Source organism: Ostrea edulis, chromosome 5, assembly GCF_947568905.1.
Source record: "Ostrea edulis chromosome 5, xbOstEdul1.1, whole genome shotgun sequence".
Lineage (NCBI taxonomy): Eukaryota > Metazoa > Mollusca > Bivalvia > Ostreida > Ostreidae > Ostrea > Ostrea edulis.
Window position 1 is genome coordinate 51,768,399 of NC_079168.1, and position 15,168 is coordinate 51,783,566.

At 36.3% G+C, this 15,168-nt stretch overlaps 1 protein-coding gene across 18 annotated transcripts in view; it reads left to right on the forward strand.

The window, feature by feature from the left end:
• Nucleotides 1–15,168, forward strand: part of LOC125648892 (ryanodine receptor-like) — a 108,470-nt gene that overhangs the window by 14,798 nt on the left and 78,504 nt on the right. For all 18 annotated transcript variants that reach the window (XR_008802864.1, XR_007360494.2, XM_048875906.2 and 15 more), the window contains exons 5-32: nt 185–260; nt 1,340–1,452; nt 2,258–2,354; nt 2,663–2,756; nt 3,019–3,093; nt 3,944–4,100; nt 4,620–4,787; nt 4,961–5,082; nt 5,177–5,301; nt 5,607–5,671; nt 6,232–6,367; nt 6,676–6,896; nt 7,004–7,137; nt 7,528–7,766; nt 7,941–8,130; nt 8,264–8,474; nt 8,878–9,086; nt 9,682–9,768; nt 10,022–10,181; nt 10,510–10,583; nt 10,677–10,768; nt 10,893–10,977; nt 11,093–11,213; nt 12,173–12,269; nt 12,582–12,783; nt 13,045–13,149; nt 13,327–13,446; nt 13,728–13,882. Coding sequence is in view for 16 of the 18 variants with exons in the window: in XM_048875906.2 (XP_048731863.2) it covers nt 185–260; nt 1,340–1,452; nt 2,258–2,354; nt 2,663–2,756; nt 3,019–3,093; nt 3,944–4,100; nt 4,620–4,787; nt 4,961–5,082; nt 5,177–5,301; nt 5,607–5,671; nt 6,232–6,367; nt 6,676–6,896; nt 7,004–7,137; nt 7,528–7,766; nt 7,941–8,130; nt 8,264–8,474; nt 8,878–9,086; nt 9,682–9,768; nt 10,022–10,181; nt 10,510–10,583; nt 10,677–10,768; nt 10,893–10,977; nt 11,093–11,213; nt 12,173–12,269; nt 12,582–12,783; nt 13,045–13,149; nt 13,327–13,446; nt 13,728–13,882 (3,730 nt within the window). In the remaining 2 variants the exon portion in view is untranslated. The remainder of the gene's footprint in view (nt 1–184; nt 261–1,339; nt 1,453–2,257; nt 2,355–2,662; nt 2,757–3,018; nt 3,094–3,943; nt 4,101–4,619; nt 4,788–4,960; nt 5,083–5,176; nt 5,302–5,606; nt 5,672–6,231; nt 6,368–6,675; nt 6,897–7,003; nt 7,138–7,527; nt 7,767–7,940; nt 8,131–8,263; nt 8,475–8,877; nt 9,087–9,681; nt 9,769–10,021; nt 10,182–10,509; nt 10,584–10,676; nt 10,769–10,892; nt 10,978–11,092; nt 11,214–12,172; nt 12,270–12,581; nt 12,784–13,044; nt 13,150–13,326; nt 13,447–13,727; nt 13,883–15,168) is intronic.

The following is a 15,168-nucleotide window of genomic DNA, read 5'->3' on the forward strand; positions in this document are numbered from 1 at the left end:
CAGCCCTTGGGGCAAGTAATACTTTTAACTAATACTCAGGTGACCAATAAGGCCTGTGGGCCTCATGTTTTTTCAATTTTCATATAACATAAATGTTATCAAAGAAGTTCCTTTTTAATTAGACATTGCAATGATTATACACTGGTAAATGACGGGGATTTGATTGGATATTTTTGTTTTACAGTACCTGTCCTGTCTGTCCACCAGTTCCTCTACTGACAAGCTAGCCTTTGATGTAGGTCTGAAAGAGAAAGCACAAGGTAATATTACCTTTTGTGAAAGTAATTGATATTGGTTTGGCCACTAAACTTATGGCTAATTGTACTTTAATCACTTTTGATCAAAAGATTTTTTAGGTTACTTGAGCTAGCTTAAGCGAGCTTTTCTGATTGTGATATTTTTGTTCAGCACTATCCTTGGATATTTACACTTTCGACTCTTCATGAGGACTACTGGGCAATTTTCAACCAAAGTTGATATAAGATATTGGGCTAAATGGATTTGAATTTGTTTAAACAAGTAAATAGAGACACAACAACTATTGAGAGGAGACAATTAAGATAGAGGTTGTGGTTGTAAGAAAATTTAAAGTTTTTATTTTATGGAACTATTGGACCAGAAATGCCAAACAGGGTGCAAAATACCAGTATATTAAAAAAAAGTGTTCAAGACTTAAAAGCAATTTTACAATTTCTCCAAATTGTATTCAAGCACCTTTATTTATCATATACAATATCAGTTTGTTCCAATTGTAGCCCTTGGAGTCAGAGCGGGATACAGTAAAGGTCCATAGTTTTCCTGTAGGAGTTTTTTAAAGACTTTTCTTTTCTGATTCTATTTTCATACAGTGTACCCAATTCCTATCATGAGCTTAATGTTGGGTGACATACATGTATCTCTATCAGAGCAGATGTAGGAGAGCACCGTGGCCCAAAGAGCTTATATCATATCCTGGAGACCAAGGGTTAAAGGCATATTGTTTATGTTTGATCTACAACTTTAACCTTGGCAAATTCTTTTGAACTACACAAGATGGAGACTTTGTGTTTTATAAACAGAAAGAAATAGTCCAACGTTAATTCTGGCTTAAGGTGGAAGTCAATGTGTCGGGATCAAATTTACCAACATAGTACTTAACACAAGATTAGGAGTATAGTGTCCTACAAACACAGGGTTTTAATGATGGGGGAACTGCAGGAAGTTCATTATAGAATTCATATTCTAAAAATCAACAAAGTTACATCTGTAGTAATGTGTTGTTTTAAAAGTCCTGATATCAGAAAGACAGCTGACTACTCAGTACTGTGAATGTTAGAATGTAATCAGAATTTTGTTGTAGGTGAATCCTGCTGGTGGACCATTCATCCAGCTTCCAAACAGAGGTCAGAAGGTGAAAAGGTTAGGGTGGGAGATGATCTGATCCTGGTCAGTGTTTCATCAGAGAGATACCTAGTAAGTGAAAAAGAGGAGAAATGGAATCATAGGGATGATTTCTTCATTAGTTTTTTACCGGCGAAGCTGAGGGGGACAACTAGTAAGCACTCTGAATGTCACTGCTCAGTTTACCCGACTTTTTATCATCATGCTTTGATTTAGGAAGCAGAAATATAGGATTTACTACTGTATGTTTAAAATTCAAGTTTGAAGTCTTAAGACCAATCTAAAACCACCCTGGTACCTGAACCCTTGGGTCATAAATTTCAGTTTTGATAGAGGGCTCAGTACTCATCATAATCATGCAAACATTTTGCCTTCTTGATATCCAACAACTTGTCCAAGATTTTTTTTACTGTATTCAAATGCACAAGCGATCTAGACACCACGTGGGGACACTTAGGCGACAGAAATGTGGGTAGAATAGAATTGTGACTGTTGAAGATGTTAGATAAAAGTGAAAATGCTGATCTCTTCATATGCTTGATTGTTAAGAATATTGGAGGTGATCATTGTTCCTAACACAGCAATAGAACTTGAGGCTGAGGATACAAATCAAGCTTTGTTTGTGAGGATAAAAATATCTTCATTAGCAGATAAAATTTTAAAAAATGCAAAAGCGATACGATTGAAATTTCAAGATTAGACATAGACTTATCCAATTTTATTTTCCTATTTATTTATATTTTGATTATGCATAAATTGTGATGTAGAATTATTCACATGGAATATTGCTGGTAGGGAACATGTATTGCTATGCAATACTTTTTATCTACATTTACTGTTACCAAAAGTACATGCATATGATGGGATTTATTTGTAGCATATTGGCAGTGGATCGATGGTGATAGCATCATTCCAACAAACACTATGGACCGTGAACCCAATGTCATCGGGTGCCTACAGAATGAAATCAGTTGGTAAGTCGTTGTTGTGAAAAAACCTATCACGACAGTTTGATTCTGTATTGTTTATACAGTAAAATTATTTTTCTGTAGAGACAATTTTAAATTTGTGGTTTGAGAAAAAAAAATTCTTGTGTATGGTTGCAAATTTGGGGTTGATAATTTGTCACTCAGGTACATATATTTACTTTTGCATATTTGTGGAGGAATTGATTTTAAGAATATGTCCCTGCTAAGAACACCCCCCCCCCCCCCCCCCCCCAAATTAGATCCCAATGAAAATAAGTGATATGACAGTATGATCACTATGTGTTTTGTTTCAGGGTTTGTATTTGGTGGTGACGTCATTCGGCTTTTTCATGGACACATGGATGAGTGTTTAGCTATTCCAGAAGCCGGTAGTGAAAATGAATTCAGGTAGATGGAGTGTATACTACTGGTTTAAAAGTTAGAGATGCTCTGGTGAAAAATTTTAAAGTTAAATAGCAGAATTAACTTTTGTTTGTACATGTACATTGTATGTGAAATGTGAGGTGTCTTTATAAGCACATTATGAGAATGAAAAAAATATGTTTGTTCTTTGCTTACAACATAATACAAAAGGTTTACATATTAGTATACCCCCCACATATTTTCTTTTTCACAATTTTACACTTTGTAATGTTTATTTACACTTCAGTGCAGTGATGTATGAAACTGGAGCGGTGTGTAGCCATGCCAGGTCATTATGGAGAATAGAAATCATCAAAACTAAGTAAGTCTTACCTTGGAGTACTATATTGACGTTAGCAATAGTACTGTAAATCATTTTTTATTTTCAAAAACTTAATTTTCTTGTGAATTCAGGTGGTTGCTTAAGGTATCACACCGGTAATTATTTTCACTATATGTTCCTATGAAGGAAAAAAATTTATTAAAAATCAGTTTATCAAATTCGTGTCCAATAATTCAGCAAGGATTGTTATATGTTACCTGTCACATCTGCCGACACCAGAAAAATCATACCCTACGCGGCATTTTCTCAATTTTTTTCTCCGCAAACACGACCACCCCCAAATCCACGTGTTTTCCATGTGCTTGTAAACAACCTGTGTGCGCCCCAGGAAGTCGTCTTATCAACTCACAGCAAATAGTTCCCTTGTAAACAAGTGATTATTTCTACAAATTAGATAAAATTTCCTAATCAGGGGTACAAAATGTAAGAAAAACAAATAAGGGGAAATGAAAAAAATCGCGCACGGAAAAAAATATTTCTTTTAAATGTATGGAACTACAATTGACTAAGTTCATTTCGATTGGTCAATTACCGGTGTGATACCTTAATGTGAAAATACATACTAGTACATGATAGTGAAAAACTTGTATGTTCACGAAATTATGCCTTGATAATCCAAGAGGGCAATCATTGAAATAAAGTCTTGTGAAATGTAAATGATTTACAGTATCAGTAATACGTTACCCAAATAATAGTTACCCAATTAATCAAAAGGTCAGACAATTTTCATTATGTGTTGTTCAGTATTCACTATTCTGATAAATATATACATGTATAGTGTTGATTCTTCATCTAATAAAGTTGTATCCATAATTTTTTTCTTTTGTAGATGGTCTGGGGCTTTCATTCAGTGGGGACAACAGTGTCGTTTACGTCATGTGACATCAGGACGTTATTTGGGAATTACGCATGACAAACAGGTGGTGACAGTTCACAGGAACAAAGCAGCTGAAAAAGCCGTCACGTTCTACCTTCTCCAGACCAAGGTAAAGTAACATGTAATCATTGTTCTACCATCTCCAGATCAAGGTAAAGTATTGTGTAATCATTGTTCTACCTTCTCCACACCAAGGTAAAGTATAGTGTAATCATTGTTCTACCTTCTCCAGACCAAGGTAAAGTAAGATGTAATCATTGTTCTACCTTCTCCACACCAAGGTAAAGTAAGATGTAATCATTGTTCTACCTTCTCCAGACCAAGGTAAAGTAAGATGTAATCATTGTTCTACCTTCTCCAGACCAAAGTAAAGTATTGTGTAATCATTGTTCTACCTTCTCCACACCAAGGTAAAGTATTGTGTAATCATTGTTCTACCTTCTCCACACCAAGGTAAAGTAACATGTAATCATTGTTCTACCATCTCCAGATCAAGGTAAAGTATTGTGTAATCATTGTTCTACTTTCTCCAGACTATATTAAATAATATGTAATCATTCATGTGGATGTAAAATTCTCAATATGATTAAATAATGTTTGAAGTATGAACACATGAAAACTTTTGTAGGATGAGAAGAAACAGTCGGAAACGTCTGAAGATGAAGGGATGGGAAAGTCTGATATTAAATATGGTGACACAATTGTGTTCATCCAGCACTGTGATACAGGACTCTGGCTGTCCTATCAAACAACAGAGGTCAAGAAAAAAGGGGTTGGGAAAGTGGAGGAAAAAAAGGTTAGAAATTTTATTGTTAGACTAGCAATGAGTCTGCCTTCAGAGACAACAGCTAAAGCTGATAGAAAGATAAATGCTAAGTAGTTAAATATAGTGTAAGTGTTGGTATCAATTCAAATATCTTATCAGTATTTCTGGTTTTCATTGTGAATGGTCTTGTGTTGTAAATTCAGGCTGTAATGCTAGTGGAAGGACACATGGATGATGGGTTCACTTTCTCAAGAGCTCAAGAGGAAGAGTCCAGGTCTGCACGTGTCATACGCAAGTGCCAGTCAATCATCCACAGATTCAACAAGTGAGAATTTCAGCTTCATAAACTACTTTTCATTTATTAGTTAATTTGTTTGAAATGCAGAAGAGGAGATATTGCATGTTATGTGTACTTGCAGTGTTCTGGATACCTTGAAAACAGAGGGTCGGTCTGGAGTAGCCTGGTCTAGGATAACTCTGTCAGAAGTCCTGAAATGTCTGGAAGATTTGATAGAGTATTTTGAACAACCTGACAGAAATGAAGGTAGGTTCTTTTTTAATATATACGAGGGTTGTCCCAAAAAGTCGTAGACAAAGTTAATAATTTTCGAAATACGCATGAAATCCAAAAGATTTTTTACGTGAGAAAACTTTTACTTATTCTAAAAAAAAATGTAAAAAAAATGTAAAATTTCAAATAAGTAATAGTATCAGCCCTGGTATCAACTCTTGGGAGGTATTGAAGCCCTGCCCTTTGGGCTCGGGCTGACACCACCAACTCAAGCTGAAATTAAAACATTGGTGTGATATTCATCTATCTTTTCTATTATGCTGCAATATTTAATATAGAACATGAAGAGAAACAGAACAAGCTGAGGGCATTGCGTAACAGACAGGACTTGTTCCAAGAGGAGGTAAGGCAATTAATGTGAACTGTCTTTTCCATTTGCCCTGTTTTCTTTCACTGATCATCTTTTCTTCTGGTGAAGGTGATGAATAAGAGAAGTGGAATCTGAGAGGGGGGGGGGGGGGGGGGAAATCTGAATGATAGAGAGGCAGATAGATTGAAAAGACATTAACAGAATTATAACATCAAGCTTTAACACATTAATTTAGTTTAAACTGTATTGATTTCAAAGAAACAATAACATGATTAAATACATATCATTTGGAAAACATGTGAATATGCACGTATATCAATTCCTCTCTCATAAAAGATTCACTGAAATACATGTAATCATAATATTCATTCATCGATTATGTACATTTGAATAAAATTGAAGAAAAAAAAATCCACGGTGGATAAAAAACCCATAAACCAGAGTTTGCTTTGAAGAACTTTCAAATCTGTTATCTTTCATCAGATAGAAATGAGGAACACTCAATAGTAATGTAATTTTGGAAAGTGTTTGGTGTATTTAACTGGGAATTAGTTTTTATGAGTTTGATAAAGTTCAGATATTTGGTATTTCAGGGAATGATAGCCCTGATTCTGGAGACTATTGACAAATTCACACAGTACAAGAGTCCTCGACACTTTGCACACTATGCTGGAGAGGATGCTGCAGACACGTATGAAGATATTGCCAGTTACCTCTACCTTCTGCTAGGTAACATTACACAGAAGTGTTTTATAAGCTATATTATCATAAAGTTAAGTGTTAATGATGTTACAATGTTATACATAGCCAATTAGTGTTATTGAAAAATAAAGTATGTTGATCAGCCAATCAAACTGCACGTTACAAACAAAATTAAGTTATTTTGTTTTAGTAGAAATAATCTTTCATCAAGGTCCACAGTTGGTGCCTATACCACTCCATAAATATGGAGGACTACATTTCGTTCACTATATATCTTGGATTTTGTTAAAAGTTATTTGATCTTGATTTAATGTTGATTTAATGTTTGTTACCAGCTGCTATGATTCAGGGAAACCGTGCAAACTGTGCCCAGTTTGCTCAGTCTTACCGTCTAGACTGGTTGGTGAGGAGACTGGAGGGTCAGCAGTCCTCTAAAGGTGTCCTGGATGTCCTTCACTGTGTCCTTATCGACAGTCCTGAGGCTCTGAATATGATCAAGGAAAAACATATCATCACAATCATATCCTTGATAGATAGACATGGACGGGACCCCAAAGTAAGCAGATACATGTATTTATTGTGTACATCGATTGACATCAGTTTCATGCCTCTCTGCATGAAGTTTAATTATATTGTCGACATAATGTTTTTATGTGCTTACAGGTTTTGGATGTGTTACGGTCACTTTGTGTTGGAAATGGTGTTGCTGTGAGAACCAATCAAAATCTAATCTGTGATAATCTGTTACCCGGCAAGGATCTACTGCTGCAGACTAGTCTTATCAACCATGTATCAAGGTATAGCTTTGTTTTATCCCAAAACATGTTCATTTCTAGGCCAAATGATAGGATTTTAATTGGTTACAATAATTCATGATAAATGTATTACTACATAGTGGGTATTTTTGGTATATGTAAAATTTTTACAAATAGTTAAAGGTATGTCAATTATTCCGACTATCATTAATTTTCCAATTTGATTAACATCTTTAACATAAGTAAATAAAAAGGCTTACATTTGGTAATTACTATTTTGGCAGTTCTGAACCTTTCACCAAAATAGCCCCCCCCCCCCCCCTCCCCCCAATTTGCTATGTTAGGTACCAAAAACTAGGTATACATTGATGTGAAGTTATAAGGAAACTGAAGGAATTGAGATTCATTGAAGTAATCTTTTTTTAATTGCAGCATAAGACCAAATATCTTTGTTGGTGTGAAAGACGGATCTTCAATGTACAAAAAATGGTATTTTGAAGTAGTTGTCACTCAGTTTGAGGCAGCCAATCATCTTCCACCTGTTCTTAGATTGGGCTGGGCCAATACTGAGGGCTTTATACCATACCCTGGAGGTGGAGAACACAAAGGGGGAAATGGCAATGGAGATGACCTGTATTCCTATGCATTTGATGGGGTCAACTTATGGACAGGTTAACATACAATAACTTTATATATCTCCCTGTAATTCTTGACAAAATGTGGTAAAATAACAATATGAATCAATGATGCATTTGGGGTTTCCTATTGCCAGAAAAGTTTTGCCACTCAATGGAATGGTATCTCATTGACTACTTTGAATCCATGTGAGCTATTTATTTCAATAGGTGGGAAACCCAGGATTGTGAGAGATGCTGAGGAAACCTTTAAGTCTGGAGATATTGTTGGATGTGGCTTGGATCTGACCATCCCACAGATTACATTCTCTGTCAATGGCAAGCAAGTGATGGGCTTCTTCAAGGACTTCAACCTAACAGGACTGTTCTTCCCAGTAATTACTATGTCTGCTAAAGTTGGGTACGTAAGCAGTTAATGAAAATCACAATGTGAAGTATCATACCATATTTGATATTAGCTTGTGATACACATGTATAAGGTAACCTTACATTGTAAGAAAGAAATACCTGTAAGTTTATATTTTCTACAACAGTTCCCGCTTCATGTTGGGTGGGGAACATGGTAAACTGAAACATGGCCCTCCCCAAGGGCACTCGGCTGTGGTGGAGTCACTGATGCCCAAGGACAGACTGAGGCTGGAGCCCTGCTTTGTGTTCGGAGAAGTGTCCAAGAACATCCTGAGTGGACCAACAGAAATTACAGATTATGTTCCTTTTGTGCCAAAAGCTATAGATACAGCAAATGTAATCAACTTTCTCATAACTGATATTTTGTGTTGTTTTAAAAAATATATGTGGGTGAAGCAAACTTTAGAGTGGAATAGAATGAATTTTTAGTCATGGTCAGTATATCATAACATTAGCTCAGAAAGAGGAATTAGATTCATACTTAGTAATAACTCAGTATTGGGCATGCAACATTACAACAACAGCCCCCTCCCCCCAAGATAAAAATAACTCATTTCATTGTATTCTGTGAACATTCTCTTGTTGGGGTGAATTTCATTTATTTCAAAGTATGGATTTTATACCAAATATTTTCTCTTTGTTCCTGTCCATTTTCAATTCAACTTATTTCATAATTAGGATATATTTACTTTTGGAAAGTCTTTGTTTCTTTGGTTACTCATTTTGATTGATTATTTAGATTCAGTTACCAGTGTATATTGAAAAAGTTAGAGATCGTCTAGCCGAAAACTTACACGAGATCTGGGCCATGAGTAAAATAGAACAAGGCTGGAAATATGGAGAAATCCGAGATGATCAGAAGAAAACCAATCCATCTCTCACCAACTTTGAAAAGCTGCCAAAATCAGAAAAGAAATATGTAGTGACTGTTGCCTACGAAACACTGAGGTGAGGGACAGGGCGTTTACTACTACAGTACTGTGTATATACAGTGCTCCCTTGATATATTGCTAACTTTTGTTCAAGATGAATTTGGGCAATATAGCGCGGGTGGCAATATAACAAATTCACTATTCCTGATAATTCACTGAGCATTCGAAAGAAATTCAATTCTGTAAATTTATTTGGGCTCCATTCTGTATAAACATTTAAATAATCTTGAGTTTAATTCAGCAATTATTAGTAATTAACCTGACCATCTGAATACCTTGTCCAGCCTGTCACTCTTACTGCACCACTCTCAAAGTAAAGGTCTGATGACAGATGTTTGTTAGGTAATTGACATTATTATCCAGGGTAAACCCTAAGAAAGTTGACTGTTTATGAAAATGAGTGACAAATGGCATTATTTGGGGTTGGCATTAGAACGGGGGTGTTAACCTGGGGAGAAATCCGTTTTTTAGGATTTTCAGGCAATAAGTGGGAGTGGCATTAAAACGGGGGCAATACATCGAGGGAGCACTGTATATGTGTAAATGATATGAAATTATAGATGTTGGGAATATTGGATTATAGGACACTAGGTATGTACTTTGATTTTCAGAACTCTTCTTGCCATTGGTTATCATATATCAGTGGATGTACAGAAGAAAGAAAACAACAGACTCAAGATGATCAAGCTTGGCAATGAGTAAGTTCATTTTTATCTGTAACATGCTTGTAATGGAGATAAAACCTCTGTGTTTGTTCACATGCTGTAACAACTATTCAGGTTTCTCGAGGAAATATAAATCAATATTTAGTTTATTAAAAGATAACGCTAGATGAATCAGGTTCCAATAATTTGAAAATGCGCTATGATAATTTGCATGCTATTTTGTTTTTGATGAAAGTATAGATATTTATTTATATATAATACACAAATCTATATTTCTACAAATCAGCTTCCTGCAGAACAATGGTTACAAACCCACGCCTTTAGACCTGTCCACGGTACAGATGAGCGAGGTATTGGAAGATTTAGTGGACATGCTGGCAGAAAACACACACAATGTTTGGGCCAAGGACAGAATCAAACATGGCTGGACCTATGGCCTATTTGAGGTATATATTATCATAATAATAAACATGAGAGTAGTCACAAGAATATTACAAATTTAATCAGTTTTTAAAATTTTCCCATCATGAATGCATTTTCATCAATTTTAAAGCACTTTTTGCATCAAGAAACAGAGAATTGAAGCTTTTTGGTAAAAAAAAAAAATACATCTTGGGGATAAAAATCTTAGATTTTGACGAGAAAGTGTCAAAGGAAACTTAGAGCAATATCATCTCTTAACTTGTGTATATGTTAAAACCAAATAAAGTTTTAGTTGCCTCTACACTACACTTTTATAGATAGAACTGATATTGTATGCGTAATACATTCTAGGATGCAGCAAACAAAAGAAGCCCATACTTAGTACCATACAATAGAGTGGATGAAAAAATTAAGAAAGCAAACAGGTAAAGTCTGTAGTGGTGATCAGTGGATTTTTGTGAATCTGCTGCTTTTGTATGTTTAGGTAATTGATACACATACCTTGATGATATTTATAGGGAGGAAGCCAACCAGGTGGTCAAGACCCTGGTGGCTTATGGCTACAACCTGGAAGCACCTACCAGTGAAATGGGAGAAAGCTCTTTGAAAGGTAAACAAACCAGAAATTTTCATTAGTCTGTGAAGATGTAATGAAATTTTGATATTGATTCCTCATATGTAGAAAAATTTTTAAAGCTCTTTGACTACATAATCACAAACAATTTTTTGTTCAGCTCATGTCATTGAGAAGAAGGAGAAGCTCACCAAGACAAGGACGTACAGGGCAGAAACCACGTATGGGGTGACATCTGGAAAGTGGTAAATGAAATACACCATGCTTGTGAAAGTCAATCAATTGTCTGGTTTGTTGCTAAATTTTCTCAAGTTCATATCAATAGTCTAATGATCATAAATGCAATCACTTACTTTGTAGGTACTATGAATTTGAAGTAATTACTGCAGAGTTCATGAAAGTTGGGTGGGCCAAGATTTCTCTTGATCCAAGTACAGAGCTGGGTTTGGATGGCAGTTCATATGCATTTGATGGCTTTGGGGTATGTTGAATGAGACAACAAATTGCTAGATTTTAATAGGAATTTGTATACTACCTTCCAAAGGATGGGGTACTCTTTCTCCAGGTGTCTGTTTATACATATTTATACCCCACGCAACGAGTCGTGGAGGGTATAATGTTTTTGACCCATCAGTCAGTCCATCAGTCCTGTTCTTGTCAACGCAACTCCTATGAAACCACTCAACAGAATTTCATGAAACTTTGTAGTTAATAGGGACTTGCAGGAAACTCATATGTCATACATATCTGACATTTTTCTCGGCAACTAAAAATCATACCTTGTTATGTGAGGAGCAAGCTCCATTTTGGTAAGCTATACTAAAGACACAGGTCCATGAACATCATAAATACAAATATGTTTAAGGTTTGAGACTTCATATATACAAATATGGTTAAAGTTTTAGAATTCATATCTTTATATCTTTAATAACAGTTTCTAAATTGTTATACCCCCTGCCATTTAGCATGGATTGAGGTATACTGGTCTGTACCAGTATTTTTGTTAACTAAGGTGGTTTACGAGTGATAAGTGTTATTGTTTCCTAGGCTAATAATATTGCACACATTTTTTGTTGATATGGTAAAACTATTACAGAATGTATTGTTTTGGAGGTTATTAGATCTAAGGTAAATGCTCTATTTCAGTGACACTTGAAATATAGTTTCTACCCATTAAGTCAGTGCTCTTTTGATATAAGATTATACTTCATGCATGCAATGTTTATGAACAAAGGAGGATCCCTGATGGGGTTTGGGTCAGTTGGTCAAAGGTCAGTGCCTTGCATTTGTCCCATGAGGAGAGTTCTAGTTGATACAATGGTTTATCTGGGTAACATTCACCTGCTAAATGATATGAATTTAGAAAAACTGTTAAGATACATGTACTTACTCTTTCGCTCTTCATAAGCACAAATATCTTAACGAGCATGTACTATTCAGGGAAGGAAATGGAACCATGGAGCAGAACAATATGGAAAACTGTGGAAAACGGGAGATGTTATTGGATGTATGCTGGACCTTAATGACAAAACCATTAGTAAGTGAGATGTATTTTTCATCATCATTGATGTACATTGAAATCAATGTCATCAAACTCAGAATGGTATCATACTGTATATCAAATGTTGATATTATATGATATAGTTGAGGTTTTTTTGGCATGCACAAGTTGAAATAGTAGCAACACATAAGTGATAACACATGGTAACAAATTACTTTCTTCTTTCATCAAATTACATGTTAGTTTCAATTTTACAGGACACTAGAAAAGTAGTTCACAAAACTATTGAGGTAGTTATGTCAATGACACATTTTGTTAGTAGTCTTATGAGGCATTATTTTTGTGCAGCCTTTTCTTTGAACGGTGAGCTGATGATGGACTCCATGGGACAGGAGATTGCCTTCCGTGGAGTGGAGACGGGAGAGGCTTATGTTCCAGCTGTCACTCTTAGCTGTCACCAGCAGTGTAAACTCAACCTAGGACAAGATGTCAACACCCTGAAATTCTTTACTTGCTGTGGTCTGCAAGAGGGATATGAACCATTCTGCGTGTAAGTGGTTATCCTCATAGCTTACTTGTAAGTGTTTATCCTCATAGCTTACTTGTAAGTGGATATCCTCATAGGTTACTTGTAAGTGGCTATCCTCATAGGTTACTTGTAAGTGACTATCCTCATAGGTTACTTGTAAGTGGTAATCCTCATAGGTTACTTGTAAGTGGTTATCCTCATAGGTTACTTGTAAGTGGAGTTGATGGTCTGTGATTCTGTCTGAGATTCTTGGTGTATACATTAAATGATGTAATTTTGCAGCAATATGACCCGCCAGATGACTCTTTGGTATGGAAAAGATTTGGCATTGTTTGGGGACATTGGGGAGGATCATCCTCGTCTACAGGTCCAGAGAGTTCCTGGGGCGTAAGTGTCAAATTACTTAGGAAATCATAACCTCTTTAAAATCACAAAACTCTCCCAATTTGTTGAAATCTTTTGCATTATGATGATTCTTTTTCAAAGCATATCACCCTTACATATTTCATATTCCATATATATTTTTGTGACAGAAATGGGAATTTCTTTGATGTTCTTTTGCAGGAAAAATGTCACACCTTGTTTGAAAGTTCTATCCAAGACTTTTGGAACATTAGAAAAAGTTTGCTTGGAATATCTCCGTCTTGGGCTGCCAGTAATCTGCAAAGATGAATTTGTCACGAGGTATAATTCAGTATCCATGGTACTGTGAAATCTTTAAAGTTGTTGGGAACAATTTTCGTGCATTGCTATGATTTTACAGTTTTTCTGGGATGTAATTTCTTGGATATGATTTCTGTAACATTGAAAACAGGAATAAATTGTGTATTCCTTTGTGATTTGAAATTTTGTGAGATCCACAAATATCAATTCCAACAAATATAATGATTCCACATCATATCAATATGTCTTGTCATCCTTTGGTGAGGTCTTAGGCAAATCATACTAATTTGATTATGATATAGGTCATCAACATATCCCACAGCTTTTGAGAGACGTATGAACTTAGAAAACATCCGTAGACATGAAATGGACATCCAGGAGGAGAGCGGATACTCTGTCAATGATTTAGATACAACCATGGAGAATGGATCTTTGGATAACAGCAGGATCCTGACAGGTAGAGACTGACCGATAAATCTTGACAGGTAGAGACTGACCAATAGACTCTGACAGGTAGAGACTGACCAATAGATCCTAACAGGTAGAGACTGACCAATAGATCCTAACAGGTAGAGACTGACCAATAGACTCTGACAGGTAGTGACTGACCGATAGACTCTGACAGGTAGAGACTGACCGATAGACTCTGACAGGTAGGGACTGACTGATAGACTCTGACAGGTAGAGACTGACCGATAGACTCTGACAGGTAGGGACTGACTGATAGACTCTGACAGGTAGGGACTGACCGATAGACTCTGACAGGTAGAGACTGACTGATAGACTCTGATAGGTAGAGATTGACCGATAGACTCTGACAGGTAGAGACTGACCAATAGATCCTAACAGGTAATGACTGATCAGTAGATCCTAACAGGTAGAGACTGACCAATAGACTCTGACAGGTAGTGACTGACCGATAGACTCTGACAGGTAGAGACTGACCGATAGACTCTGACAGGTAGGGACTGACTGATAGACTCTGACAGGTAGAGACTGACCGATAGACTCTGACAGGTAGGGACTGACTGATAGACTCTGACAGGTAGAGACTGACCAATAGACTCTGACAGGTAGGGACTGACTGATAGACTCTGACAGGTAGGGACTGACCGATAGACTCTGACAGGTAGGGACTGACTGATAGACTCTGATAGGTAGAGATTGACCGATAGACTCTGACAGGTAGAGATTGACCGATAGACTCTGACAGGTAGAGACTGACCAATAGATCCTAACAGGTAATGACTGATCAGTAGATCCTAACAGGTAGAGACTGACCGATTGACTCTGACAGGTAGTGACTGACCAATAGACTCTGACAGTTAGGGACTGACCAATAGACTCTTGACAGGTAGGGACTGACCGATAGACTCTGACAGGTAGGGACTGAACTATAGATCTTAACAGAAAGGGTCCGACTGACAGATTGTAACTGGACTGACTGATATATCCCAACAGTTAGGGACTGACCTATAGACCTGAACTGACTGATGGATATTGATATGACTTGTCATTTCTCAGAAACTGAGAGTATTATGATGAGATTACACCTTTTATAAGGGAGTTGAAAATTGTGTGGAAATGTAAGTTCATCTGTGACTAACTGCAAATTATTGTAGAAACTAAATTGCATTTGATTACAGTAGATAGTAATTAAGGACACTTGATACAAACAAAAAATGGATGCATGGCTAGATATATATTGTTTTGGCTTAGTTTGGTCATAATAAGTACAAATAT